The following is a 26,228-nucleotide window of genomic DNA, read 5'->3' as shown; positions in this document are numbered from 1 at the left end:
TTTTTATTCGAATTACAGGAAGAATATTTTATATCGGCCATCAGATGTGATCTCTATCGAACTCGTAACAAAAATGAACGACCACACTTGTACCTCACATAACCGACTGACCTGTTTTAATATATATAATTTATTTATATCTATAATCTAAATTTCATCTACATGTTTGAATTATTTTTAGTGTTATCAAGGTAACAAACCGAAATTTTATATTAAGTGAGTTGCGTACCGAAGAGGTAAACCCCCCCCCCCCCCCCCCCCCCCCCCCCCCCCCCCCCCCGCCCTCACGTACGGATACAACCTAGTAGGCATACCATGTATCCGTTTTCGTACCGCCTACCAGGACGTAACGCAAATCTCTTAAACTTGGATCCACTCTTATTCTCCAGGTATTGTTCTTCTTTGGAACCAACACCACGTTGGCCAACCAATTGTTGTAGTATACTTCTCTAACTACTCTTTAGGTCATAAACTTTCTTTCTTGTTTGGCGATATCTGTTTGTTTTTTAGGAGCGATTTTTTTCCTTTTTGATTGCTCGGTGTTCCGACTTCAAGTTTAGTATGTTGGAGATCACAGAGGCATATATGCCTGATACCTCTGTTGTGTTGAAGACAAATATATGTCAGTAATTTCCTAGAAACTTTGTTTGTTATTGCCCTCTACTTCCGTTAGAGTACCTATCTATGTGACCTCTACCTCCGAGGTCCGGATTTGTACAACCCCCATCACGTCTTCTGAGACGATGCGTTTCATCGCCTCCTCTACTTTGGCTTTAGGTAGCTCTACATTAGGTTCACCCCTCTCTTCATCTATGAAAATGGATTTGCTTCATCCACTATGCATGACATCCTAAACATCTAAGCGTGGTTTCACATCAGCCGTATGAACTTCTGGTGGTTCCCTAGTATCTTCAAAGGGTAAAGCTTCAATAAAGAGATTTGGTAATGCCTTTGTTGCGCACCTTGAGATTTTGAGGCTTTTGGAAGTTGCTGACATCTTAGCCGATGCCTCGGGGGTTGTTCCCGTCTTCTAGATGAGTCGTTTCACGGTATCCATACATGACTGTGGTGAGTTTGAGTGATTATATTATTTCCAAGATTGTTGGATTCGTGAGGACGAATATATAGGGTTGCTAAGGTAAATCCCTTTCCTTTAGCGCCAAAATAATGATGTTGGAAAGTGGTTTCCCTGAAATCATCCTGAAAATCTTCATTGTTCGTTCGATATATTGTTCGCCCGTAGCAACGGTGAAGAAACTGGGGGGGGGGGGGGGGGGGCAGTTACATGCGATGACATTACGACACTAAAGTCAAATTAATGTTGCAGGTTGAAAGTCAATAATCAAAAGGTAGGATGTTATACATACTATATTATCTTATGAATGTCATATCATTTTTGTATGTATGAATCTGAATACGGAGTCTAGTATGTGACACCCCGTGTCCCAAAATAGACACGACCACGCCCTGGTAATTCACACACGAGACAAAAATCCGGCAGAGTCTCCTCTGTAAATCGAACCAGTCGCACCTGTAAAACCTGTCATACAAACCATACATTCGCATACACAAACACAACGGAAGCTAAAATGAAACATAATTACTCTAACTGACTCTGGTTTCAAGCCGAACTACCAGATTTCGGTTAACTCATCCTGCACGCAACCATATATCCCTGTATAACCTATCTGATACGTATTTATATATACATTATATGGTTCTCAGTGTATAAAAGTATAACTTCGAAATACAATGAGAAGAAAACCAAAGAAACCAAATAAGACAACTGTGAAGCCACCCCACGCCCTATGCGGTCCACGAGCCTCAGCTGTCTCACAACAACAACCAACTATTAAAGAAGTTCCTGCACACTAAGAACTGGTAGGGGGTCAGTAACTCGCCAACACGAGTTAAACTGGTAGAGGAGTCCTAAAATAAAACTATGATAAAAAAACATTTTTGCAAGTAAAACATGCACACCATAAATATATAGCAATCCTACGCTAACATAAAATAACAGACTTAACTGCCCACCCATGGTATGCTCCCCAATCAACAGAGAGTTACCCAGAGAACTCTATAATACTTTGGCTAACCAAGGTACTAGCGTTATCTCGATAAAGTGTTTTATCCCTAGGTAAGTAAGCCACTCTCCCACTAGGCGACTCCACAGTCATTGAAAAGCCAACCTCTTGATAAATATATACGCCTAGCTTAACTAGATACATTTAAGCTTCACCGAATTCGAACAGTCAGGTCGTCCCTCCAGTATTCGTGTTAAGACAAAAAGTTTATTCTCATCGGTACCCTGGCATGCAACTACTTCATCTGGTTTCGAAAAAGTATTTAGTCTGTCAAAAGCAGAAGTAATACTTTTTTCTTGTGAAAACATCCTTCGCCCACAATCTCAACTGATTCAGAACTCGTCCGTTATGCCCTCGACTGAGACAGAACTTTTTAAAATATTAATTATCTTATCACACAGAAGTGGCACAACAAAGAGGCATATCATAACGTGCAGAGGGATTCCAATCACCAAACCAGTCGGGCGGTCCGAGGTGTACAACCCCTGAGCCCTGAGGGTAAGAACAAACAGGCTTACAGTCCAAGCGAGCGGTTAAGGGTAGCAAATCCTTGAGCCCCAAGAGTCCAACTTAAACGAAAATCTTGGCAAGAGAGTGGAACACTACAACTGCCAAGACCCTCATAACTCGTCTCGGTCCATTACACCAATCACATACAACATACGAAATCAATATATTTTCAAAACACTGATTCTCATAAAGCAGTTCAAAACTATCACTTTAGAAGTCATTTACAAGTAAAAATCATCAAAATAACCAATAGATAATCACCCTCAACGATACAAACTTTATCGAAAACCATTACTGAAAGAGGCATAATCAACGTCATAAACATCAATGAAAACAACGGTATAAATCATGCACCATGATCGTCTATCCATCTAAGCATAGTGATGCATGCCTATCTCCTACTCCTAGCATGAATCTAGACGATAATAAAAAAGAAAACAAGAGATATCCCCTACCTAGCGACTGAGGACTCTGTCGTCCTCCGCTTCGCCTCGAGCAACTCGCTCTACACTCGTTTTGGCTCCCCTCTGACAAAAAAAAATAAAGTAAACATAAATATTGGATATTCCAACAAGGACCTTGACATAAAATAAGAATCAAAAGAACAAAGACCATAAAATAAATAAAATCCAAATGTAACTCGCTTAACATCGGAAGAACCCACGCGTGACTCTTTTCTGTCTTCGATTCAAACCAACCACAATTTAGATCCATTTCGATTGTACCATACATCGCTGGAAAGTTAATTCAATTTATAACATTTTTTCTAGTGTGTCAGCCAAATTATCAATGTATAATTCTCAAAGTAGCTAAATACACGCAGCAGCAAAACTGATATTTCCTAACACCGCGATGCGCACTATAACAGTCATAATTCTCTCATCCGAACTCCAAATTACATGTACTATATCATTTCGGAAAGCTAACTTCCCAAACTAAAACTCATTTCTTCTTTAAAACATCATCCGGATACTCAAATAACACAGAAACGCATCGCAACATACTGCATTGTGTAGTCCCTTGAAATTGTCGTTCGGTCTATACAACTCGTTAATTTCAGACTCATTTCCGTCGCTAGGTTCAACCATTACTCTTAAAAAGCATCACAGTAAAACTACATGAAACACTCATTAAAACCCTAAAATCAGAAAACCCCAACTCTCTAACCATTTAACCCTAGATTTCCATAACAAGATAAATTAAATCATCAAAAACTACAAATATTACCTTGATAAAGTATTCTTGTTTTGCTTCTTCATGCATGCTTCTTCAACTTCCCACATCTTCGAATTCAAACTCAATTGAACTCAAATCACGGAATCAATGAATTCTAGAGGGAGACACAGTAAATCTCTTACCAACATTCACAAAAGTCATGCTTGAATCACTTCATGAATTTGAATTCGACGAAGCAAGTAATCCCCTTTTGAATTTATACCTGATTCCTCTCATTCCTCGAATGTTCTCACCTGCCCTAAACTCTCTTCAACCAAAACCACGAACAACTAAGTCTGGTTGGGCTTATTCCCTTAACCAGCCAAAATCCCAGTTTAGTCCTTAAATTCTGTCTAATTATAGAATGCCCCTAGTTCTAACATGATTGCACGGTTAGTCCCTGTTCTGACTTAGTCTGAATTCAGAATGGTCTCTCATCTAACTTAAAATCTTGGGATGTTACAAATGTGGCCATAGAAGAGTTTTTATTCTTGTTTTTAAGCATAAATATGTACCCGATGTAATAATTATTTACTTTCAAGTTTTATACGATCTACGAATCATTGAGTCTTGTAATTAGAGTTTAGGGTCTAAAGAGTCCATTAAAGAACCGAAAGATGAGATCGTGGTTCGAGTGGGAGAAATCAATGGAGGTTCGAGGATGGAGATCCATGCGAACAAAAGGAGATCCAAGAAGTTACTTAAGAAGATTAGATCTTTTAGGTTAGGGGTCATACTAAGATCAAGTCTGCTTCATTTATTTTCTCGCGGCATTTACTTACTTATTTACGTGTTATGTCGTGGATGATTATGTTAGAGTTCATAGTAATGCATGCATGATAAAAACATAATAGTCCTCCAAATTTTTTTTGAGTAAAGCATACCTAGATTATGACACATGTTGAGCCCTTGTTCATCGATGATGGGTTTGCCTCATTAGAGTTCCATCTTTTACCTCGGCACAATACGGCTAGACCTATAAAGAGGTCTATCGTCTAAATGGTTATTCTCAACTAATCAGCAAAAGGGTTTTGAATTTCGGGGCAAAAGGGTGAGTTTGAGACACAAGTGTGAAACTCATCAACCAAGAATCAGAGGGGTATGATCAGTAAAGAGTTACTCAGCCAGGACGACATGCTTAAAGATAGTGCGCTAATACGCTTAACTCCGAAGAAATGGGATCTTGGAATCGTATTATTCAAAAGGGGACGATTTTCCTTGAATAATATGACAAAAATAGTTTCGCGAATACTGAATGTAGCACTTAGCAAAATCATTCTTTATTTTATGCAGTGTAGATATGGCATATAATATTAGTTTAGAATTAGATTCATTCCTTCAGAAGGAAGAGATGAATATAAACAACTTTCTAGTTTGGGAGAAAGATTTGAGAAGTGCTCTCAAGACTTCAAACAAAGAAAACGTATTAGAGATTCTAGTTAGGAACAAGGAAACACGTGGCTATGTTATTGAGATAAATTTGGAAGATACAATAGATTTTCCCCTTATGGGTATACGATACTGGATGTGGAGCTCATATCATCTCGAATATACAAAAGCTGGAGGTAATCAAGTATTTGACAAAGAGCGAGATGGTTCTACGAGTCGCAAACAAGGCAAAAGCTGTTGATGTGGTTGTAGGAATATACAATCATAATCTGGAAACTGGATTAGTATTAGTACTTAATAATTGTTGTTATGCACCTATTATATCGAAGAACATCATCTCTGTGTCAGTTTTGGACAAAGAGGGATATTTTTCTTGTAGTAATGAACAAACAGTGTTTTCTATATAAAGGTGAGATGTTCTATACTAGTGTTACACTTTGTAATGGCCTCTATATTCTGAACATAGAAGACGAAATTTTAAACATAGACACAAAACGACTTTGTTCGGATGATTCGAACCTAAGTTATCTCTGGCATTGTCATTTATGCCACATTAACTTGAAACGCATGCGGAAGCTTTATGCAAATGGGCTTCTGGGTTCTTGTGAGTGTACGATACATGCGAATCATGCTTAATAGGGAAAATGATAAGATCACCCTTCAAAGGGAAAGGTGATAGAGTTAGTGAAACACTAGGACTAATACATACAGATGTATGCAGACCCATGAGTACACTAGCGAGAGGTAACTATGGCTACTTCATCATGTTCACTGACGAATTCACCAGATATGGTTACATATATCTAATGAAACATAAGTCAGAATCGTTTGAAATGTTCAAACAATTTCAGCATGAAGTAGAGAATCAGTTTGGCAAGAAAATAAAACCCATTCGATCAGATCGAGGTAGTGAATATTTGAGTCAAGAGTTTGGGGATCGTCTTAGGAGTTGTGGAATAGTATCCCAACTCAATCCACTAGGAACACCCCAGATGAACGGTGTATCCGAAAGGAGAAATCAAACTTTTTTAGACATGGTTACGATGATGAGTTTAGCCGATCTTCCCAACACATTTTGGGGGTATGCTCATGAAACAACTACTTTCACACTGAACCGTGCTCCGTCTAAAGTTGTGGAAAAGACGTCATATGAGTTATGGTTTGAAAAGGTTCCAAAGTTGTCTTTTCTCAAAGTCTGGAGATGCGAAGTTTATGTAAAACGTTTACAAGGAAATAAATATTAACACTTATATCAACACAAATGTCTCTTTGTGTGGTATCCAAAAGAGACAAGAGGTTATTATTTCTACAACCGATCAGAGAACAAAAGTGTTTGTTGCTCGCGATGGTGTCTTACTTGAAAATGAGTTTCTTTCCAAGAAGACAAATGGGAGAAATATAAGAATCGAAGAAATTCAAGTTTTTCAACAAACTGACAAAGATATACGAATGTCACAAGTCGCGATTCCCGTCTATCCAGAGCCGATAGAAAGGGAAAGAGAGGCAGAGATGGAAGATCTCGAAGATCCTCCCGCAGAGCGAATTAGATTAGCAAGAAAGCCCTCAAGAAGTTAAGAGTGTCGCACCAGTTGTTCAAGCCCCTCATAGGTTCCAAAGGCTAATAGAATTATCTCAAGGAACAAATCTCCTGTTAGTAGAAGATAATTAACCTAGCACCTACAAAGAAGGTATGACGAGCCCAGACTCCGATAAATGGCTTGGAGCCATGAAATCCGAAATGGAATCCATGTCTGAAAATCAAGTTTGAACTTGGTTGATTTGCCCGATGGAGTAACCACCTATTGGTTGCAAATGGATTTTCAAGATGAAAGCAGTCAAAGATGGAAACGTTAGTGTTTTCAAAGCTAGACACGTGGCAAAAGGTTGCAAATAGGTTTATGGTATAGACTATGAAGAAACCTTTTTCCCTGTCACAATGCTTAAATCCGTTAGGATTATTCTAGCAATAGCCGCTCATTACGATTATGAGATTTGATAAATGGATGTCAAAACCGCATTTCTAAATAGAAATTTAGAAGAGGATGCGTACATGACACAACCTGAGGGTTTTGAGGACACCAAGAATACTAGAAAAGTTTGCACGCTTCAAAGATCCATTTATAGATTGAAGCATGCGAGTGGGACTTGGAATCTTCGATTCAACAAGAAAATCAAAGAGTTTGGTTTCTTGAAGAATGAAGAAGAATCTTGTTTATGCAAAAAGGATATATCCTTTTGGTCTGAAGGAGATGTTATTCCGAGGGAGTGTCCTTCGACCAAGGTAACAATGCGTTCAATTTGTCAGTTACGATAATGATGACCTTATCCGGAAGATCATCTAGTCCGGTCGAATTAGGGATTGTAATGTTTAGCTAGAAGTCGTTTACGATCGTCGGGCCACTTCGGTGATTCGCGACTAACATAGACCGGAGCCTACAATGGGTTACACCAAAGAATGGTAACTTAATCAGAGAGAGTTGATTAGTGGGAACTCGGTAAATAGACGGATTAGATCCATTTTGACAGGCCCAAAAGGTTCAAATAGAATTCAGACAAAGATATAAACAACCGGGCCCTAAAGGGAAGGCCTAGGAAAGCAAAATGAGAGGTATTGGGTCTACAGACCAAGCTTATTAATGGGATAGTCTGACCGACCATAAGTAAGGGACCCTAGATGGGATTCCCTCTCATCTAGGATTCCCAGTCAGAATGGGCTTTCTGACTTATCTTTTCTGTGGCCCAAGTTGAAACCTAATATGAATATGATTCTAATTAGGGTTTCTCTATATATGGACCATTATAAAACCAAAAATGTGTGGAACTTTTTCAAAAGAAAATCTATCTCTCAGACAGCTAAAGAAATAGATGTTTTAAAGAAAAAACTCTAACTCAATCTACCTAGTCAAAAGAAGAACGACTCGTCTTCTCAACCTTCAATAAGGTCCTAGCTGATATTAAAGAAGGGAGATTAAGTCAACTTGCTCGGATGTCTCAAATAGAGGAGCTCATCTTCGGGAAAAGGTCATTGGAATCTAGTTTGTGGGAAAGTAAATCGAGGTATTCTTCTTTCAGTTTCTAGTTCATTATTAGTTCTTCCATGTGATCCTGGAAGCTAGTGTTAAACATATAGATGTTTGAGATTCCACTTAAAACACTAGGTCGTACAAAACCCTACATCCACCCATTTGTTGCCGTGATAGAGCTCAAGGCGCTTAGGAGACCCGTCCTGACACTCAGGAGAGGACTAATAGAAATGTGATTTTGGAGACCACTTTTGCATAATGTATACCCGAAATGGAAGCAGCTACAATCATAAAGCTGATGTGAACGACTCTCATTAGTCCACCTTACTAGATAGGGGGGCTATGACTACCCTCTTCCATGATATGATGCATAAGGAGATCGAAGTTTATATCGATGATATGATGTAGTCATGGGAAAGGGAGGACCATCTGATCAACCTCCAACCGGGATGTGGAGAAAAATGGCCGGACCAATGAGAACCGCCCACATAAGCTTTTGGAATGTAGTCGGCTCCCATTTGGATCAAATAGCATTTTTAATCTTTTTCATACATATAGGGGTTAAAGTTTCAGTTGGTCACAAATAGGGGCCGAAATAGAGTTAACACGTAACTCTGTTTTGAATAATCTAGAAGATGGTTCTAACTATTTCCATGTCCTACCCTACGTACAATCCGAAACCCTAAGTATTCTCAACATTTTGAAATCCACAATTTAATTTCTTTTTCCCTTTCGGAAATCAGGAGTTACGATTTATCATCTTCTTATCAAATTTTGATTGGGATTTCTCAAGAGAAGAAAAGAATCGGAGTTTTTTCAAAGATTAGGGTATTGAAGAATGAGATTTGATGGATGAACGATGCCAGAACTGCGTAAGGGAGTGCGTAAGGGCCGGGCAGCAGTGAAGCCAAATCCGATCCAAGCTGAGAAGAAGGTAACGCCTAGAACTCGAGGGAGACGAACGGTTAAGAAGGATCAAGAACCTATCGATGAGAAAAAATTGATAAAATCTGTTTCATCAAAGTCTTTGGAGGTTAAAGAAAAGGAAGAAGAAGAAGAAGAAATTAGGGTTTTAGAAGGAATTGAAGCAAAGAAGGAGGTAGTGGAAAAACAAATGGATGATAATGATAGTGCAGGAAGGAGCGTAGATAAGAACTTGGCAGCGGAAGACGATGGCACTTCACCTATTCCTGATACGGTATTATTATTATCAATCTAAGTTTTTGTTTCTAGGGTTCATGGATCCCCTAGTTTGCATGTTTGGGGTTCTTGATAAAACTTATCTTTAGTGGGTTCAAACTAATACACTAATTCCCTTCATCTTTCAAGCACATAAAGGTTGGAGATTGTGCTTATAGCAAAACCTAAATTCAGAAGAATAATTGTTAAGAAGTTTGTTTCACAATTTAGTACTCTTAAGCAGACAATTTTCCTGGGTTGAAATCACATAGTAGATCTTAGGTAGAGATATAGAGTTATTGGTACGTTTGCTCCCATCAACGTCACAAACCTCAAACACTGTAAAATCATACCGACAATGATAGCTGTGATGTAATGTTGCATAGAGCATAATAATAGTGCCCGTATAGCATCTTTTCTTTGGTTACGAGGGTCACGGTGTTTAAGTTTTTATCTAACCTTTTATTATTTAACGCGAAGTAAGAAATCTATTTCGGTTCATGTACTTCATCTGTTAGCGCAATGGTTCGGTGAGCTAAGCATTATTTTTTTCGGCTTTAGGTCCATGTTGGTGGTTCACCTGTGTACAGAGTTGAAAGAAAACTGGGTAAAGGAGGCTTTGGACAAGTATATGTCGGTCACCGTATTTCAAATGGGCATGGAGCTATTGAGGTATGTCTATGCTTGTTTTCTTTTTGTACCTTTTGTGTCTCTTGCAGCCTTTGACATATTTTTTCTTTGTGAATTCAGGTAGCATTAAAATTTGAACACAGGACTAGTAAGGGATGCAATTATGGACCACCATATGAGTGGCAAGTATACAAGTGCGTCACTTAGGATATCTTGTTTTACCTCACTTGGTATTTTGTAGACCATTTTATCGTTATTTTTGCTTAATATGCGACTTGATCGACCAAATATTCTGTTTCTGTCACAGCACGCTTGGAGGCAGTCATGGTGTGCCGCGAGTTCACTTCAAAGGCCGTCAAGGAGACTATTATATAATGGTACACTGTATATCCTTCTGCTTGCAGTTTCCATCTCACAAATCTTAGACTTTGTATGCCGGTTCTACTCACTCGAGAATCACCTAGTAACAGTAGTTCTTAATTTCTACAGGTGATGGACATGTTGGGACCGAGTTTATGGGATGTTTGGAATAACAACTCTCATACGTAAGATTCAACCAAAATTGATGATAATCCACAATGCTAGTTCTTGCTTGATCATCCTTCTTACCTTTTTTAGTTGATTTATTGTATTTTTCTTATTATCTAGAATGTCCATTGAAATGGTTGCGTGCATTGCAATTGAAGCAATTTCTATACTGGAGAAGCTTCACTCCAAAGGGTAAGACCTTGTATATTTTTGGCTTTGGTCTATTGGTTTAGTTCTCTTGTTCATTGAAATCCATCATCGAGGTAAACATGGTTTCCTGGTATCAGGGTAGTCGCTCTCAGAATCTAATGGCATATGTATATTCTTGTCTCAGGTATGTTCATGGGGATATAAAGCCAGAAAACTTTTTGCTTGGTCCGCCGGGGACACCAGAAGAAAAAAAACTGTTTCTTGTTGATCTTGGGTTAGGTAACGTCAAATTTTCAGTTAAATAATTTATTTATTTGTATGTGTGAGAACAACAAACCTACATGGCTACATGTAGTCTATGTTTTTATTTTGTAACATATTTACTTTCTTAACCAGCTACCAAATGGCAAGACACGTCAACTGGTCAACATGTGGATTATGACCAACGACCAGATGTCTTCAGGTACTTCTACTCACTGTTTTCATCTTCACCTGCATAAGTTTCTTCTGTAGCTTTTTTTTTACATTTGAGCCTCTTGGCCATAATTTTTTATGTTATTAAAAATTTGAATCAATATATTGAAATAGAATAATTTAGCTCCTCCTCTAATCTTGCAGAGGCACTGTTCGCTACGCTAGTGTGCATGCTCATCTAGGAAGAACCGGAAGCAGGAGAGATGATTTGGAATCTCTTGCTTATACTCTTATTTTTCTTCTCCGAGGTCGCCTGCCTTGGCAAGGATATCAGGTAAGCTTCACCCTGAATTTTCTTAGCTTTCATATTAATTTCTATAATACTGAAGCTTTGGCTTCTTTCTTGTATAGGGTGAGACTAAAGGGTTCCTTGTCTGCAAAAAGAAGATGGCAACATCTCCTGAGATACTGTGTTCCTTTTGTCCACAACCATTCAGAATTTTCCTCGAGTATGTTGTGAACTTGAAATTTGATGAGGAACCTAACTACGCAAAATATATTTCCTTCTTTGATGGGATCATAGGCCCAAATCCGGATGTTAGGCCAATAAACACAGATGGTGCCCAGAAGGTAGCATTTTTTCTGTCTTAATTTGCTTCTTAATTGTATATAATGCTTTTTGTCGACCTTTAGTTTAATATTATCAAGATTTCACTTTTATTAGTTTAATATTATTGTTGTAATTTTCTTTTTGTCGACCTTTAGGGTCCTTAATTCTCGATCTATAGGATCTTTTTGTCGACCTTTAGGGTCTTTAATTCTTGATCTATAGGATCTTTGTGTCTGTATCTAGTCAATTCTTTTCCCTTCATGAGGCACTTTTATTTGAATGTATGTAACTCATGAAGTTTTCAGAAGAGGAATAAGAATTCTACCATGTACTTTGTGATTTGAATCTAGTCAATTCTTTTCCCTTCATGAGACACTTTTATTTGAATGTATGTAACTCATGAAGTTTTCAGAAGAGAGGAATAAGAATTCTACCATGTACTTTGTGATGTTCACTGATGAATGAAAGTATGGTTTTGATAAAAAAAAATTGTATATAATGCTTTAAAAGTTAGTCTAAGATGTATCTAACTTGCGTTTACTTGCCCAGCTTATATACCAGGTTGGCCATAAAAGAGGTCGGTTAATGATGGAGGAAGAAGAGGACGAACAACCAAAGAAAAAGGTTCGAATGGGGACACCTGCAACACAGTGGATAAGTGTATACAATGCTCGTAGACCAATGAAACAGAGGTTAGGGCACTTCAACTGGCTTCATCTTATTTGCTACGTTACATAAGACAAAAGTTAGGAACTTACATTTCCCTTATTTGTTTTAGGTATCATTATAATGTGGCAGATGAGAGGCTCTGCCAGCATATCGACAAGGGAAATGAAGATGGTCTATATATCAGCAGTGTGGCATCTTGTTCAAATCTGTGGGCATTGATCATGGATGCTGGCACTGGCTTCACTTCTCAAGTTTATCAGCTCTCCCCACATTTTCTTCATAAAGTTAGTATCAGTTCACTTAACGTAACTGTTGTGCGTGAATGTTTTACCTACTATATGGTCCCTGTGTGCGTGGTCGTCTGGGTGATTACTTGTGCGTGCAATGTCCTTTAACTTTTATTTCTTTTTTTTTTCTTGTCCCATTTGTAGGAATGGATAATGGAGCAGTGGGAGAAAAATTACTATATTAGTGCAGTAGCTGGAGCTGCTAATGGGAGCTCGTTAGTTGTGATGTCTAAAGGTTGCTCTCACTATATGATCGCTTAAATTCAGTAACTTACTTTTTTCTATAATACTGTTTATCTTATATCCTGCTTCTGTACTGACAGGTACACAATATGCACAACAGTCTTACAAGGTTAGTGATGCATTCCCTTTCAAGTGGATAAACAAAAAGTGGAAGGAAGGATTCTATGTTACGTCTATGGCAACATCAGCGAGTAGATGGGCAGTTGTTATGTCCCGGGGTGCCGGATTTTCTGATCAGGTTTTAATGTTTTCCAAGTTTAAATCTTTTGTGGATTTTTGTGCAGCAAACACAAATGAAATGATTTAGCTAATCTAACTTTTCATTGATTTTAGGTTGTTGAACTTGATTTTCTATATCCTAGCGAAGGTGTTCATCGGCGGTGGGATAATGGTTATCGTATCACATCAACTGCAGCAACTACGGATCAGACTGCTTTAGTTCTTAGTGTGCCAAGAAGAAAGCCTTTAGACGAAACCCAGGAGACACTTAGAACATCTGCTTTTCCAAGTGCACATGTGAAGGTGAATTCATTGATTATATCTATCTTTCTTCTGATTTCTCCTATACTTGTTAAAAAAAATTGTCGGCAACTAAAATTATGTGCTACAATTGGTTGCAGGAGAAATGGGCAAAGAACCTTTATATTGCTTCTGTTTGTTATGGTCGAACAGTTTCGTGAAGTTCCTCTAAATTCACCTATGGACGAGATTCCAATATAATTTTGAACATACTGCTGAGTCATGTGGAAGCTAACTCGTACAGGCTTACCCACCTAGATTATGAAGCTGTGACATGAGAGGTGAAAGCTCAAGATCTGGACCTGAGAGATTACTTGTTTCTTGCACCTTCCTCACATAAGTTATTACTAACTATTCTAGAACTAAAATTTGCCATCTATATAATCGGCTGTTGTAGTGTCATCATCGAGTATTCGAATGTTCTAATAGAAGAGATCCGTCTTGTTTTGGAACCGAATGAAATTGGAAATCTTTACATATTGTCTAGCTTGTATAGATTCGGATAACAATTACTTTTTTCGAAGGCAAATTTTCAGTGAAAAGTATAGTTTACGATTGAGTAAATCAACTTGTGTTTGCTTTTAGTACAAGATTTATATCATGGCATCCTCTTGGAATATTTTTTAAATTGTTTACAGGTGAATAATAGGTTAGGTAATGCTTGATTTATTTGGTTGCTCTATCTTTGATTTAAATTTTGGTGGAGAAGCATTTGGTCTTGCAGCAAAGCTCATTTGGACTACTTATCTTTCAAAATACTGAACCAGAGTGGTGGGAGAAGAACCCCAAATGATTGGGAGAAGAACCCCAAATGATTGATGTCTGACTTTAATGATATTCGACTGAGTGGGATGATGTCTGTTGACGCCTGAACCCGATGATGTTCACAGCCTGTTAGCAAGGATCTGCCCACGGGTGGGAGTTATGCCCATGAGCCTGAACCCTGATGATGTCTGTTGACACCTAGACTCAATGATGTTCACACCCTGTTAGCAAGGTTTTGCCTAGGGTTGGAATTATGCCCATGAGACTGAACCCGCATACAGGCACCCAAGCCCAACGAGGACCATGGACACCCGTGTCCATCTCGGGCACAACCTGTCCAGCCTGCAAGTTTTGGTGGGCGGAAATATGGGTTAAAACCTCTACCCTTACAACTGCCCGTGCCCGCACCAACTTAGAGTACCCATTGATTACTAACAAATTACATCAACTTTTTGGGTTGATGAAGCCCAACAATCCATGTTATTAGGCCTAGTTGAGATGGTAAACAATATGTGTAAAGGCAATCACACGAACCCAATGCATTGTAAAAGTCCAAGAGAATTCCGAGTGTCCGAGTGGGTTAGCGTAGAAGTGCTTGGCTTTAAGGGAGCAAGAAATGAGGTAAGTTTATATCATCACAACCTCATTTGTTTAGTTTTCAACGTGGGTAAATACATAAAATGATCAACACAAACTACTTTTAGTCTCGTATTGCCTCATTAACATTAACAAAGGTGTTTGGAGACTTTATAAATAGAAAGGAAGAAGTGAATTTTTTCAAGTCAAGGATTTATCTGCCCGTGCATACCCAAATTACCATAGTTATTAATGGGCTTGGCGGGCAAGGGAAATTTCAAAATGATCTGCCCTAATCCGCTTATCTTAATAGCCATTGAAGTATGGTGTTCGACCCTCCCAGCCCAATGCTTCAAATGCCCGTGGACATCCATACCTGCCCGATCCCCTCCCATAGTTTCGCCTGAGCCTGAGATCTCCACTTCTATGGGATTGAACATAGGACCTCTTGGTTATTGAGTGGGTGTCAAGCCACTGTAGCAAGAGTGGACACAGGTAGTTGGAATTAACTATCATTTAGTCATGTTCCGGAAGAACTTAGATAAGTGTGCAGTAAATGTTTTTCTACAATAAAAATTTCTTTCGGGACGTTTGGTCGTCGTACCGCAGAACACAAAATAAATGAAGTTGAATTTTTCTACAATATTGATAGGATACCCTAAAAGGACTGGTTGACTCGATGGTGCGCATCGGATTTCATCCCCTTTTATCAACCGAAATGTAGCCACCACCTTAGATTTCGGCCGACCCACTCTTTTTATGCATCCGATGCTGTGTCTTGTCCCGCTAGAGGCACTCTATTTTTCAAGATTCACCATTCGGTGACTAGTTTCCAACACATTGTTTTAAGGTTATATACTGCAAGAATACATATAATAATATCGAAGTCCTCAATAATGTCGGAAACCTAAGTCCATGGTTTGTTTACAGATTGTTTAACACTAAAGCCGCATCACTGTTTTCTTGCAGTGTTATTTACATAAAAAACGTTCTCGAGTTCTCATGTACTTTTTCATGTTAATCATCCAGCAACTCCTTCACGATCTAAGGCAAAGGTCGGCGACATAGTCTCCTCAGTTGAACTTGTTCCTGGCATTAGTTATAGAAAACAAAACTGGAGTTTATAGTAAATGAAGGAAATATAACAAACAGAGGTTTAAGAAGTCCGACAATTTTAATCAGAAGATCTTGGGTCGACAAAGAAAATAAGTCCAGACTGGGAGTCAGTTTTTTCTATAAACTGCTATGACAAATTTTGAGTCACGAGGTGTCTTCTTTAGAAGAGAGAAAATCATATAGTGATAACACATCAAAATGATCTAAAGTTTGGGGCGAGAACGAAGATAAGTGACATTACCTCAGTATCATCATGATCGTAACGAACCAAAAAAAGGCACCTGCAGCCTCTAATGTCGTGTAATCGCCTTTTGATTTCCAAAACATGGGCATCATAATAGATCGATTCATCTTCTTTCTCCTATGGTTAACCCATGGGAAGTTAATGAGACATGAAAAGCTCTTGTGAATAAACAATAATGTGAAGGTGGTGTTTGTTATTTTCCTGAATCAGATTGCAAATCTTATTCAAGGACTGAGTTAACTCGAGTCAGATTTCAGAATGTTTGTTTAATTCTCCGTCTCTTGATGTCTGACTCCTCTGAATAGCTGACTCAAGTTGATTTTGCATAAATTTAATTCAGATTTAGACGAGTCAAATTCAGACAATGAGATAAAAACAATCATTACCATGAGTACCAAAACTGACCTGGAAGCAGAGAACTAGATCTCCAACCTTGACGTTTTTGCATTCTGAAGACTCTATTGGGATTGATCGCTCACGCACTGCATTCTTCACATTCACCCACTCATCCTCCTCCGAACCAAAACCTACAAATCTTACACGTACTTCCTGCAGAAACAAATTAACATTTATTTGATCTTGACTTGAAAACCTAAGAAACTAATCATGATATAAGGAAACTTACAGATTCACCGGAACTAAGAACTCTGTGTGAGATAAAAAGAGCAACATCAAACCTGTAAAACAAAAGATAGGCCATATGGGTATGCCGTGTGAACTTGACTGTAATCAACTAAAACTATAATCACTTCATCTAGCAGGTACAATAAAACAATTGTAAAAGTTAAGAGCTCATTATAAACTAAGCTAAAATCTGACTCTTTTACTCAACTCTCCACATCAAATTTTACCAAGTTTCCAGTTAACATGAATCTGTCGACTAAACTAATTGTCGCTTTTTATACCCAGCACTGGTAAACCAACATTTTCATTGATTTACACAGAAACTCATTGAATCCAGGTACTGCCGTAAAGTAGTAAGCCAAATAACCTCTCCTCATAGTGTCACATACTCACCATGCCCCATCTTTTGATGATTTGGCTTCAAATTCCAAATCCATCTCTGCAATCTCTTTGATATTAACTGCAGTTCGAATAAGATAATAAAACATTTAGAGGTATAACTTTCAGTATCATCCACCAGTACAAGTTGAATACGAATAAAATTTTACTCAACAACAAAAACAAGACCAAAGGTATTACATAGATATTCCTCTTTTGTAGAACTTGTTATCGGATAAAGGTTTACTACTTTGGTCTCACAAGTCATACTGAACATCCTTAAGAAGGCAAGCAAGTACAGGGAATAAGGATACATAAAGGCAAAAGGTAGTATTGTACAACTCCTTGTCTAGAGATAGAAGCTAAATCAACTGCATAGGATCTAAGACTCGATACGAACTTATGTGTGTGTTAGCAAATTAAGTGAGAGGGAAAAAAAGGACAATCCATCTATTTGACTGTAATTCATTTCTTGCAAATATTAGATTTTGCTTGGTCCAGAGGTGTCGAGTGGACAAAGAATTTGACTATGATAAACTTGAAAACTTCTTGCGAGGCTTTGATAGATGCATGTACGAAAGATTTCTATCTCTCTCGCAACTTTTCTTTTTTCGGGGTCCTTAGGCCGTCTCTTGGAAGCCTAGACCCCATCTACTTCTGGAGAGCCTCTGCACAAATCCCTTTATTTTATATATTCATTCAGAGTTTCAAAAAAGAAGGACAATTGAATGTGTTGACATCTACAATAATATCACGCAGTAAGTCACCATCTGATGGGTTTCATCATCACTATTATGAAACACAACTTAAGCAAAATCCGTGCAAAACCCAATTGCTAATATATCTGAATACATAGTCAGCATTTCCATATTTTTTGAACCATAGCAGTCAGTCGACCACACATGCATTGAGACTACAACCTCAACGAGATTACACAAGTTTTAACCTTTTTCCACACTATTATGCAAGGGAATTATCAATTTGATGATGTTAGTCTCTAATGTATACGCTAATTCTTCGACGCAGTTCCAACAAATCATGTAATATCTGAGAATCAATTCTGAATACATTTACTAGAAAAAGAATCTAGACATCAAATCTGGAGGAAAAGAGACAAGAAAATGGGCAGAAGATGATATGTAAAAGTGCAAATGTTTTCACAAGGATATAGTCTAACCAATCATACACTCCAGATTACACAAATAATACATAAGCAAGAAACATCAAAAGATTTGACTACCCTAGTTAGAAAGTTATATTAGCGGATAGGAAACAAAGATGATGAAATCATGAAATTTGTTGTCACTTGTAGAATATTGCGATGGAAAAAATAGTTTGTAGGAGATAACTAAATCGTCATTTAGTTCAAATTAGCTGCAATAAACCAAAAAAGAAGATTTTATGAGAAATTAAGACAAGTTTAATAACATAAAACTTAGATATTACCAGTAGGGATGGCAAACGAGTTTTCAGGTTCACTGTACGGAACTGAGACATCAATTACATCATGTGGAACAACCTCAACTTTTGGTGCTATAGAAGAGAGAGTAACTTTGTCTTGACAAGCTCGATAATTTCTCTTGAACCAATTTTGCACCTGAAATAGCAAACCACGATCATCCGATCAATCCAGATAGACAAAACTACTTCGATTTCTAAATAACGTGAGAATAAAGAGACCTGCATCCATTGTAAGACAGGCTTTCCAGCATGAAGAGGATCACGACTACCATAGAAAACAATTTGAAAACGAAAGGAAATGTTAATCAGGTGCTACAACACAACTAATTGTTTTTAATTCTTGCCTAGTAAATTTGATTTGTTAAATCTGAACCTAAAGAGGTTCCAACTACGAAGGTTACCTGAATTTTCTTGCAAGCTTTTCACAGAAGTTTTGACTCAATGTCTCTTCTCCTGCTTCTTCAAGTAGCTTTAGCATATGTTCGACCTGTTGAAGGACACTGAACAATTAGGGAGTGCAAACAAGCACTAAACATGAAAAGAATGCATTTCAAGGAATAATTGTTATAAAATAATTTCTTCTAATTGTTCTGAACCATAAGACAATAAACATAAGTTGATCGAAGCGACTCACAGAAAGACATGAAATGCTCAAGTTTACTGAAAGAGTGAGTTGATCGTCTAAGACTGCAGGTTTCCAGAACCAATACGATATGGACCAAATCACTTTGAATAGGATAATGACAAAAAACAAGTAGAAATGTGAAAAAGTTCAAGTATGGAGAAGGGTTCAAGTATAGGATCTCTACATTGATGTCTGTGATTCAGGTAAGACCTGATAGAAAAAATAGGTTTGGAATAAATAATGTAGCACTATGGAAAAACGAAGAGTATCCTAATACTATAAGTTAGAAAGCGTGTAAGGAGCCCATAAGGAGAAGTAGACAAGCATAAAAAAATGATAATGAAGACATGTAATCAGCAACCAGGTTCACTATCAAACATACAATGTCTGAGACGAAGACTAAACAAGTAAACATGAATTCTAGAGCCCATAAGGCCAAGAAAGTGGACAAAGCTCATTAAGAGTTCCAATCCCACTTAAACTTTAGTAAAAAGACTGCCAGCTTATGTTAACTTGCTCTGCAAGTTTATCCCATCTAAACTACCTATAGGGAAATTCAATAACAAGATAAATATAATGTAATAGCATTTTGTTTACTATTCACAAACCATACCCAGTAACCATAATTGGCCACTCATCAGAGCTAGGAAGCATTCGTCCATTCGATTGATCTTGTGGCCATATCCCTTAACTGGAATGTGGGATATTTTATATGATACATGATAATATGTTTCAAGCCAAAATTATGAAACATGTATGGATTATCGATGAGACTCTTATTTAACGTAACGGGTTCTAATACTATTGAAAGTGTGGCTAGCAGTGGTTGGCGTTTTTTTCGTTAGTTTATGATTTACAAAGAAATGTGTTTAAAACAGCTCTAGCAAAATGGGTTAGAAGTTATTTATGTATTCGAATTTCAGAGAAAAAAATGCTCCCTTTTTTACGGCATTCAAGTTAAAATGATTCTTATGTTATCACCAACCACATTCAATTAGGTCTTTGATTTATCTTGTTGAGCTCTCTACATTACAATATTAAAAATACTGAAAATCAAAATCAAATGGTTCATTTCTTGGTAAGACGATATAAAAAACTGAGAATGACGATTACTTCCTACACATTCATGAAATTCCAGTAGATACCCAGATAACAATTCTGTCTATTAGGTGCATATATATTAAAATCCCTAATTAAAATGGAACAATAAAACTATGATTCTGATACCAGGTGATAACAACAGAGACTCGAAAGGGTTTAGGGAAGAAAATGAAGAGACTAATTACCTCAAATTTCGTAAATGCTTCACTTTCTCTAGCCCGGAGCCGAGCCATTTCAGAAACTTTAGAGAGTGTGTGGGGAAATTAGTGGTTTATTTTGAGATTGAAACCTGCTGCTGCTGGTAATCAGAAAACCCTAGAAGAAGGGAACGATAATTGGCGCGAAAAGAGAAAGATTTTAAATAAAGAATTAGAAGAATGGAAGGGTTTAAGAGACTCTGAGAGACAGAACAGAATGAAGAGGAAGAGAAGAAGTTTTGAATATCATCAGTAGTCTCTTGACTTTCTTCTGTTCTTTTCTTGTGAAGTTTTAATTGGGCCTCCCATAAGTGTTATAGGCGTCTTCTTCCTTCACAAACTCCCTCTCAAGTTTGGGAAAATAGAGGCGCCTATAACACTTATAGAGGGCACCTTTAAAACTACCTTTTTTTCTTCTTCTTTCTTTGTCTCTTTTCTCCATGTTTTTTCTTTTTTTTTTTTTTTTTTTTTTGTTGAATGAAAGACAAAACAAAAACACTACATATTAAGATCCCACTTCAAGTTGTCGATTGAGTGCCACGTTCTGGTAATCCTGTGTTTCCTTCCCCACTTCGCAAGAGCGTCGGCCAGGCCATTCGTTTTCCTCGGACTGTACTGAAATTGGATTTGCTCGAAATGGTTCATGCGAGCTCTGATCTGTTCGATGTTATGTATTGATTGCCAGTTGATAGCTATGTTTCTGTCCTGAATATTCCTTATCAAATTGTTGTTGTCGCTTTCAATTATGATGTGGGTAAGATGGAGCTCTTCCGCCCATATGACAGCTTTCAGGATAGCGATGCTTTCACATTCTTCCGCCGTCTGTCCCCTGATGCTAGCTACTCTGGCCATCCTGAAATCACCGTTTGCATCATGGATGATGTTTCCGATACCTGCCGGGGCAGTGTTGGTTTTGAAAGAGGCGTCCACGTTAATTTTGAGAAAAGGAGGTGGAGGTGGTTGCCACTGGGGCGAGTCCGCATTCCTTTTAGCCCTTAGTTGCCCGGGGAGGTTTGTTATATAGCATTGAATCTGCCGGATAATCTGCGTCGGCTGGATATCTTTCTTGCCGAAGCTTTTTTCGCATCTAGCTTTCCAAATGAACCACATAATTTTTGCCAGAAGCTCTGTCGTGGCATCTTCCAACGAAGCCCAGTTTGTAATCCATTCAATCACTGAGCCAATCCCATCCGTTCTTATGTTGTAGTGGAACCAAATTGCCCGTGCAAAGTTGCAATGGAGAAGGATATGGGTGGAAGTTTCCCGTTTGTCGCAAAAGGCACAGATGTGGTCGTGGCCAATGTAACTACCGATTTTGTCTTTGACCGGGAGACTGTTGGTGCAGCATTTCCAAAGAAACAGTTTGATTCTGGGGATGGTTCTAATGTTCCATATAAACGCCCATTCTACCGTTTCTGGTGCTCTGGTGCCAATACTAAGATACCTGTACATAGATTTTATGGTGAATTGCCCAGAGTTAGTGAGTGTCCATACCATTTCGTCCTCAGCCGACGGGTGGAGGTTGATGCCAAGGATCGCATTGCAGATTTCCACGTCGAAGTATCTTTGAAGCAGGCCCATCTTCCAAGTGTTATTGTCGATCAGTTGGTCTACTGTGTTTAGAGGACAATTTTTTTGGTTGTGTAGCGGCGGTGGTTTATTAGGAATCCAGAAATCCTGCCAAATATTGATGTTGGTGCCTCGGTTTACATCCCAAAAGATAAGTTTAGAGAGATTTCCGATGGGTTCCGCAAGCGATTTCCAGACCCACGAATGATTTTGTTTTGGGGGGGTGGGTTTATCCGTTTTTGGGTAGTATTTTGCTTTTAGAAGTTGAGCCCAGGGCGCTGAAGGATATTTGAGAAGGCGCCAACCCAGTTTACATAAAAAAGCTGCATTGTCAATGGCCGGCATTCTGAGTCCCAGGCCTCCAAGTGTACGAGGACGACAGATTGTTGCCCAGGTGATAGTGTGAATTGATTTTGTTTTTCCCCACCAGAATGACCTTTGAATGGTCTCTATGCGTTTGCTGATGCCTTTGGGAATGGCAAAGCATTGCATCTGATATTTAGGTCTGGGAAAGGGTATCAAAATCCCCCATTTGTGGTACACTAGAACCAAACCATGAGAGTTTGGTGCAGTTTTAAAAATTTATTATCCAATTTGTCTTGATTGGATAATTGATTGGCCTTTTAAGTATTAATGCATCTATAATGAAAAACTCTATTGACTAAAAGCATCTCCAATGCAAGACTAAAAAAAAAACTCTAAAAATCCTATGTGTCAAGTGTGAAAAATGGATCTCTAAATGATCTCTTTTCTATTTGGCCATTTAGAGACACTCTATTGCAAAACATTCTCCAATGCAACACTCAGAAGAAACTCTAAAAGTCTTTATTTTGGTTTAAAACTAATTGATTTACTTATGTGGCACTCTAAGATTCATGTTGAGTTTTGCATTGGAGATGGATTTTAAAGTAAAACTCTAAAAAATCCTATGTGGCACTCTAAGATTTAGAGTTTGAGTATTGCATTGGAGATGCTCTAAGAGTGTCACGTTGCAAATCTGAAATAAATCTTGACACATTCACTTTAGAGATTCATGTTGAGTTTTGCATTGGAGATGGATTTTAAAGTAAAACTCTAAAAAATCCTATGTGGCACTCTAAGATTTAGAGTTTGAGTGTTGCATTGGAGATGCTCTAAGAGTGTCACGTTGCAAAACTTAACTAGGATATCATATCAAGAATAGAAATATCTCAAGAGGATATTCTATTTCTGGAGTGTCCTTTTGAGATATATCTAATTGTCCAACTCACCAACATTTAAATTTCAACAGATAAAAATCAAGTATTAATATATTTCCGAATAATAAATTATTTTTTACAAGAATAAACATACCACATAATCAAGTCTAGAGTTTTGCATTGGAGACGTACAAAAATTGAGGATCTCTATATCTGCCACCTAAGAGTAAGAGTCTCAACTGGAATTCGACAAATAAGAGGAATAGAGATTTTTTTGAGTTTTGCATTGGAGATGCTCTTAGTTATCCAACGTTCTCAAAGCGTCACTGAGAATATGGGAAGTGTAACTACCGTATTTGCCTACACAAGCTTAATTGACTTAGTCGATTGAATATGACCAAGTTAACTAATAAACAGTTAAAATTTCTTAAATTCTCCATCTCTTGTCTTGATTGCTACAAGCCTACAACCACCACCATCTCTCTTTCTCGCTCATTTCTACTCTCCGCAAGGGTTTAGAAAATCTCGAGATTTTCAAATGAAGATGAACCTTATTTTTCAGGGATTTCCAGATGAAGAGGCTTTTCTCTTTCCCCTTCATATGGAAACCCTAGACAAAAGACTTTCTTCTTCGTATGGATCTGGAAATTTCAAATCCACACGAATTCTGACGAAGAGGTTCTCCCATTTGCCAGAACAGAGAAAAAGTTGAGGCTTAGAGGGAAGGACATGAAAGAGAGAGGGATGGAGGGAGATGAAAGAAAAGTTACAGAGAGAAAGAAGGAGATAGTGATGGGGAAGAAAGAGTTCAAAAAAAATTTATGTCGCCAAAAAAAAGTAGACGGTCGACTGCTTTTTTCCTGCGATCATCTTGAGGGGAAGATGGTGATGTGGAGGAAAGAAATGGATGAGTTGGATAATTAAAAGACGAAATTTTACTACTGAAATGACATAAGGGTAAGATCGGAAGGTTCGACAAAATTTTAGGGCCAAATAAGAAGTCCGGACACTTATGGGAGCCAAATGAGAAGTCCAGATACTTATGGAAACCAAAACAGTGAGTTGGTCCAAATTGGAGACCAAAACGGAATTAACTCCTTGCTAACTATTAGTTATGTGTTTGCCCTTGTAGACATCTAATTTTGGTGTATGTGTGCGCACCATTATCGACCTGTGACTGAATAAGAATCTCATGTACCTACAGACATTATATAGTGAAACATGTCTATAAGATAATGTGTTGTTTGTCTTAACAAAAATTCATTTATCGTGAACCGCTTAAAATAGTTATTTGACGACTCTATTAACTCTATGAACTTAAATTTGACATAGAAACCAAAACAAACATCTCCGAGCTAAACGACAAGTCGACAACTTATTATTTTTTAGTGGTGGTTGCCGAAGATCAAAGTTACTAAATCTAGCAATAATATAAACCGACCGATTGGATGACTTTGGTCTTCTCTTAGTTTTTTCTATAATTTAATTTAAGTTGGGTTAAACCCTAAAGTAGACTTTAGTACTCAAAAGTAGTGTAGGTGAAATAGTAGTGTGAATTGAAAATTTGTTAAGGACTTAAGGGTCAATGGGTAAGAATTTTAAAAGGGAAGGAGGGGTCGTGGTAGCCCCAGTACGAAATTCTACACCTACTAAATGGGACGCCTTTTTAACATCACCATCTCTCCTATCTTTCTTTAGTCCGGCTAAAGGCACCTGGCTAATTGCCATTCGAGCCGTGTGTGTATTACCTCTGGGTACGTTCTGGGTTAGGCGCCCGACTCCTTGTTTGCCATAATTTTTTTTTTCATTTTTTGTTATGATTACTATCACGTTATTATGGAAACAACCTTGACTCCAAATCCATCATTATCGTTGCACAACGAGAAGTTAGAGAGAGAATGAACCTTGTTTTAGAGAGAGGAAGAGAATAAAACCACAGGCAAAGAACATTGGTTCCATACCAACCTTGATCCAAGGTGGTGAGGAGGTAGAGAGAGAACTTTGATTCCAAAACCTCATTTTCTTCTCGAAATCCGAAACCACCATTAAATTAACCTCTGGCTGCTCGGGGTGACCAGACTAAGACCCAAAACAAGTTCGAGGCTTGGCCAGTTCGAGACTCTACCAGACTTCCCGAGTCTGAGACCTATACCTAGGTCGATCTATATCCTTAAGACCCAGGTGCAAATAAGTATTCGGGGTCAAAAGAGATTGACTAAGGTCAATCTTCTCTCCCGGGTGCGAATAGCATTTTGGGGCGGGGCCTTTAGCTATTCCCATATCCTTTCTCATTCTCTCTTATGTGGTTGGTGAACATGGGCCTCCTCCTAGGTATAATATTATTTAGCACCACTAGCAATAATGAACCGAGCAGAGGACCCATTTTCCATTAGTATATTATCCTATTTTTCTGAAGACTTTCTTCTACCAACCACGAAATTATGTCATTGACAGTAAAGAGTGAGTTGAGTTAGGTTAAAACTTAGTTTGGTGGGGTTCTTCATTCTTTGTTGTCTGAAGTGGAAAGTCTAGTCTCTGTATTTTCTAACCCTTCACTTTGTATTCTATTATACCACATTTACATCAATGTCCAAAGCTTGAAACAAACGTCAAAGATAATTGGAACACTCTATTTACTTTTACAACTTTCAACGACCAAGACTGAGATTTATATGTTTTTATAACAATAGAGTAAGGGTTTAACATTCGCAAATCCATTGCTTAAAATAATAAAATTTTAAACTCGTAAGTTTACTACAATTTTTCCTCCGTTCTTTCTGTACTTCATATAAAAAGTATTTAATTCTGCTAAAATTGAACAATAAGTTAAACATATTTGTGATTTTTACTTGTACAGATTTGACCAACTTCTTACCATTGAAAGACAATGTCCAATTGTACGAGAAATTTTCTTTGGTGACGATCTTAACCTGTTACTAATAAA

The 26,228-nt window shown here is 37.9% G+C and overlaps 2 protein-coding genes across 2 annotated transcripts; one reads left to right on the top strand and one right to left on the bottom strand.

Moving 5' to 3' along the window:
- Positions 1 to 8,013: 8,013 nt before the first annotated feature.
- Positions 8,014 to 14,014, top strand: LOC147532109 (casein kinase 1-like protein HD16). The gene is made up of 16 exons (XM_086650676.1): positions 8,014 to 9,419; positions 9,962 to 10,072; positions 10,151 to 10,224; positions 10,338 to 10,407; positions 10,520 to 10,575; positions 10,679 to 10,750; positions 10,893 to 10,987; positions 11,105 to 11,171; positions 11,327 to 11,456; positions 11,534 to 11,752; positions 12,282 to 12,424; positions 12,511 to 12,685; positions 12,833 to 12,923; positions 13,012 to 13,169; positions 13,265 to 13,453; positions 13,552 to 14,014. Exons 1-16 carry the CDS (start codon positions 9,081 to 9,083, stop codon positions 13,609 to 13,611), a joined length of 2,049 nt encoding a protein of 682 aa, XP_086506802.1. The 5' UTR covers positions 8,014 to 9,080; the 3' UTR covers positions 13,612 to 14,014.
- A 1,620-nt stretch (positions 14,015 to 15,634) lies between these two features.
- LOC147532108 (protein SAWADEE HOMEODOMAIN HOMOLOG 1-like) lies at positions 15,635 to 20,886 on the bottom strand. Its single transcript, XM_086647795.1, has 9 exons — positions 20,526 to 20,886; positions 19,016 to 19,101; positions 18,834 to 18,879; positions 18,600 to 18,750; positions 17,169 to 17,235; positions 16,777 to 16,828; positions 16,557 to 16,700; positions 16,149 to 16,268; positions 15,635 to 15,880 (listed from the first exon to the last, which is right to left on the bottom strand). The coding sequence occupies exons 1-9, from the start codon at positions 20,571 to 20,573 to the stop codon at positions 15,836 to 15,838; spliced, it is 759 nt and encodes a 252-aa protein (XP_086503921.1). The 5' UTR covers positions 20,574 to 20,886; the 3' UTR covers positions 15,635 to 15,835.
- Positions 20,887 to 26,228: the final 5,342 nt, after the last annotated feature.

This window comes from Eschscholzia californica, unplaced genomic scaffold (assembly GCF_041429995.1).
Source record: "Eschscholzia californica isolate CP2 unplaced genomic scaffold, dmEscCali1.0.p SCAF_6, whole genome shotgun sequence".
In the NCBI taxonomy this organism is placed as follows: Eukaryota; Viridiplantae; Streptophyta; class Magnoliopsida; order Ranunculales; family Papaveraceae; genus Eschscholzia; species Eschscholzia californica.
Note: the sequence above shows the minus strand (reverse complement) of the source record. Positions and strands in the feature narration are given on the sequence as shown.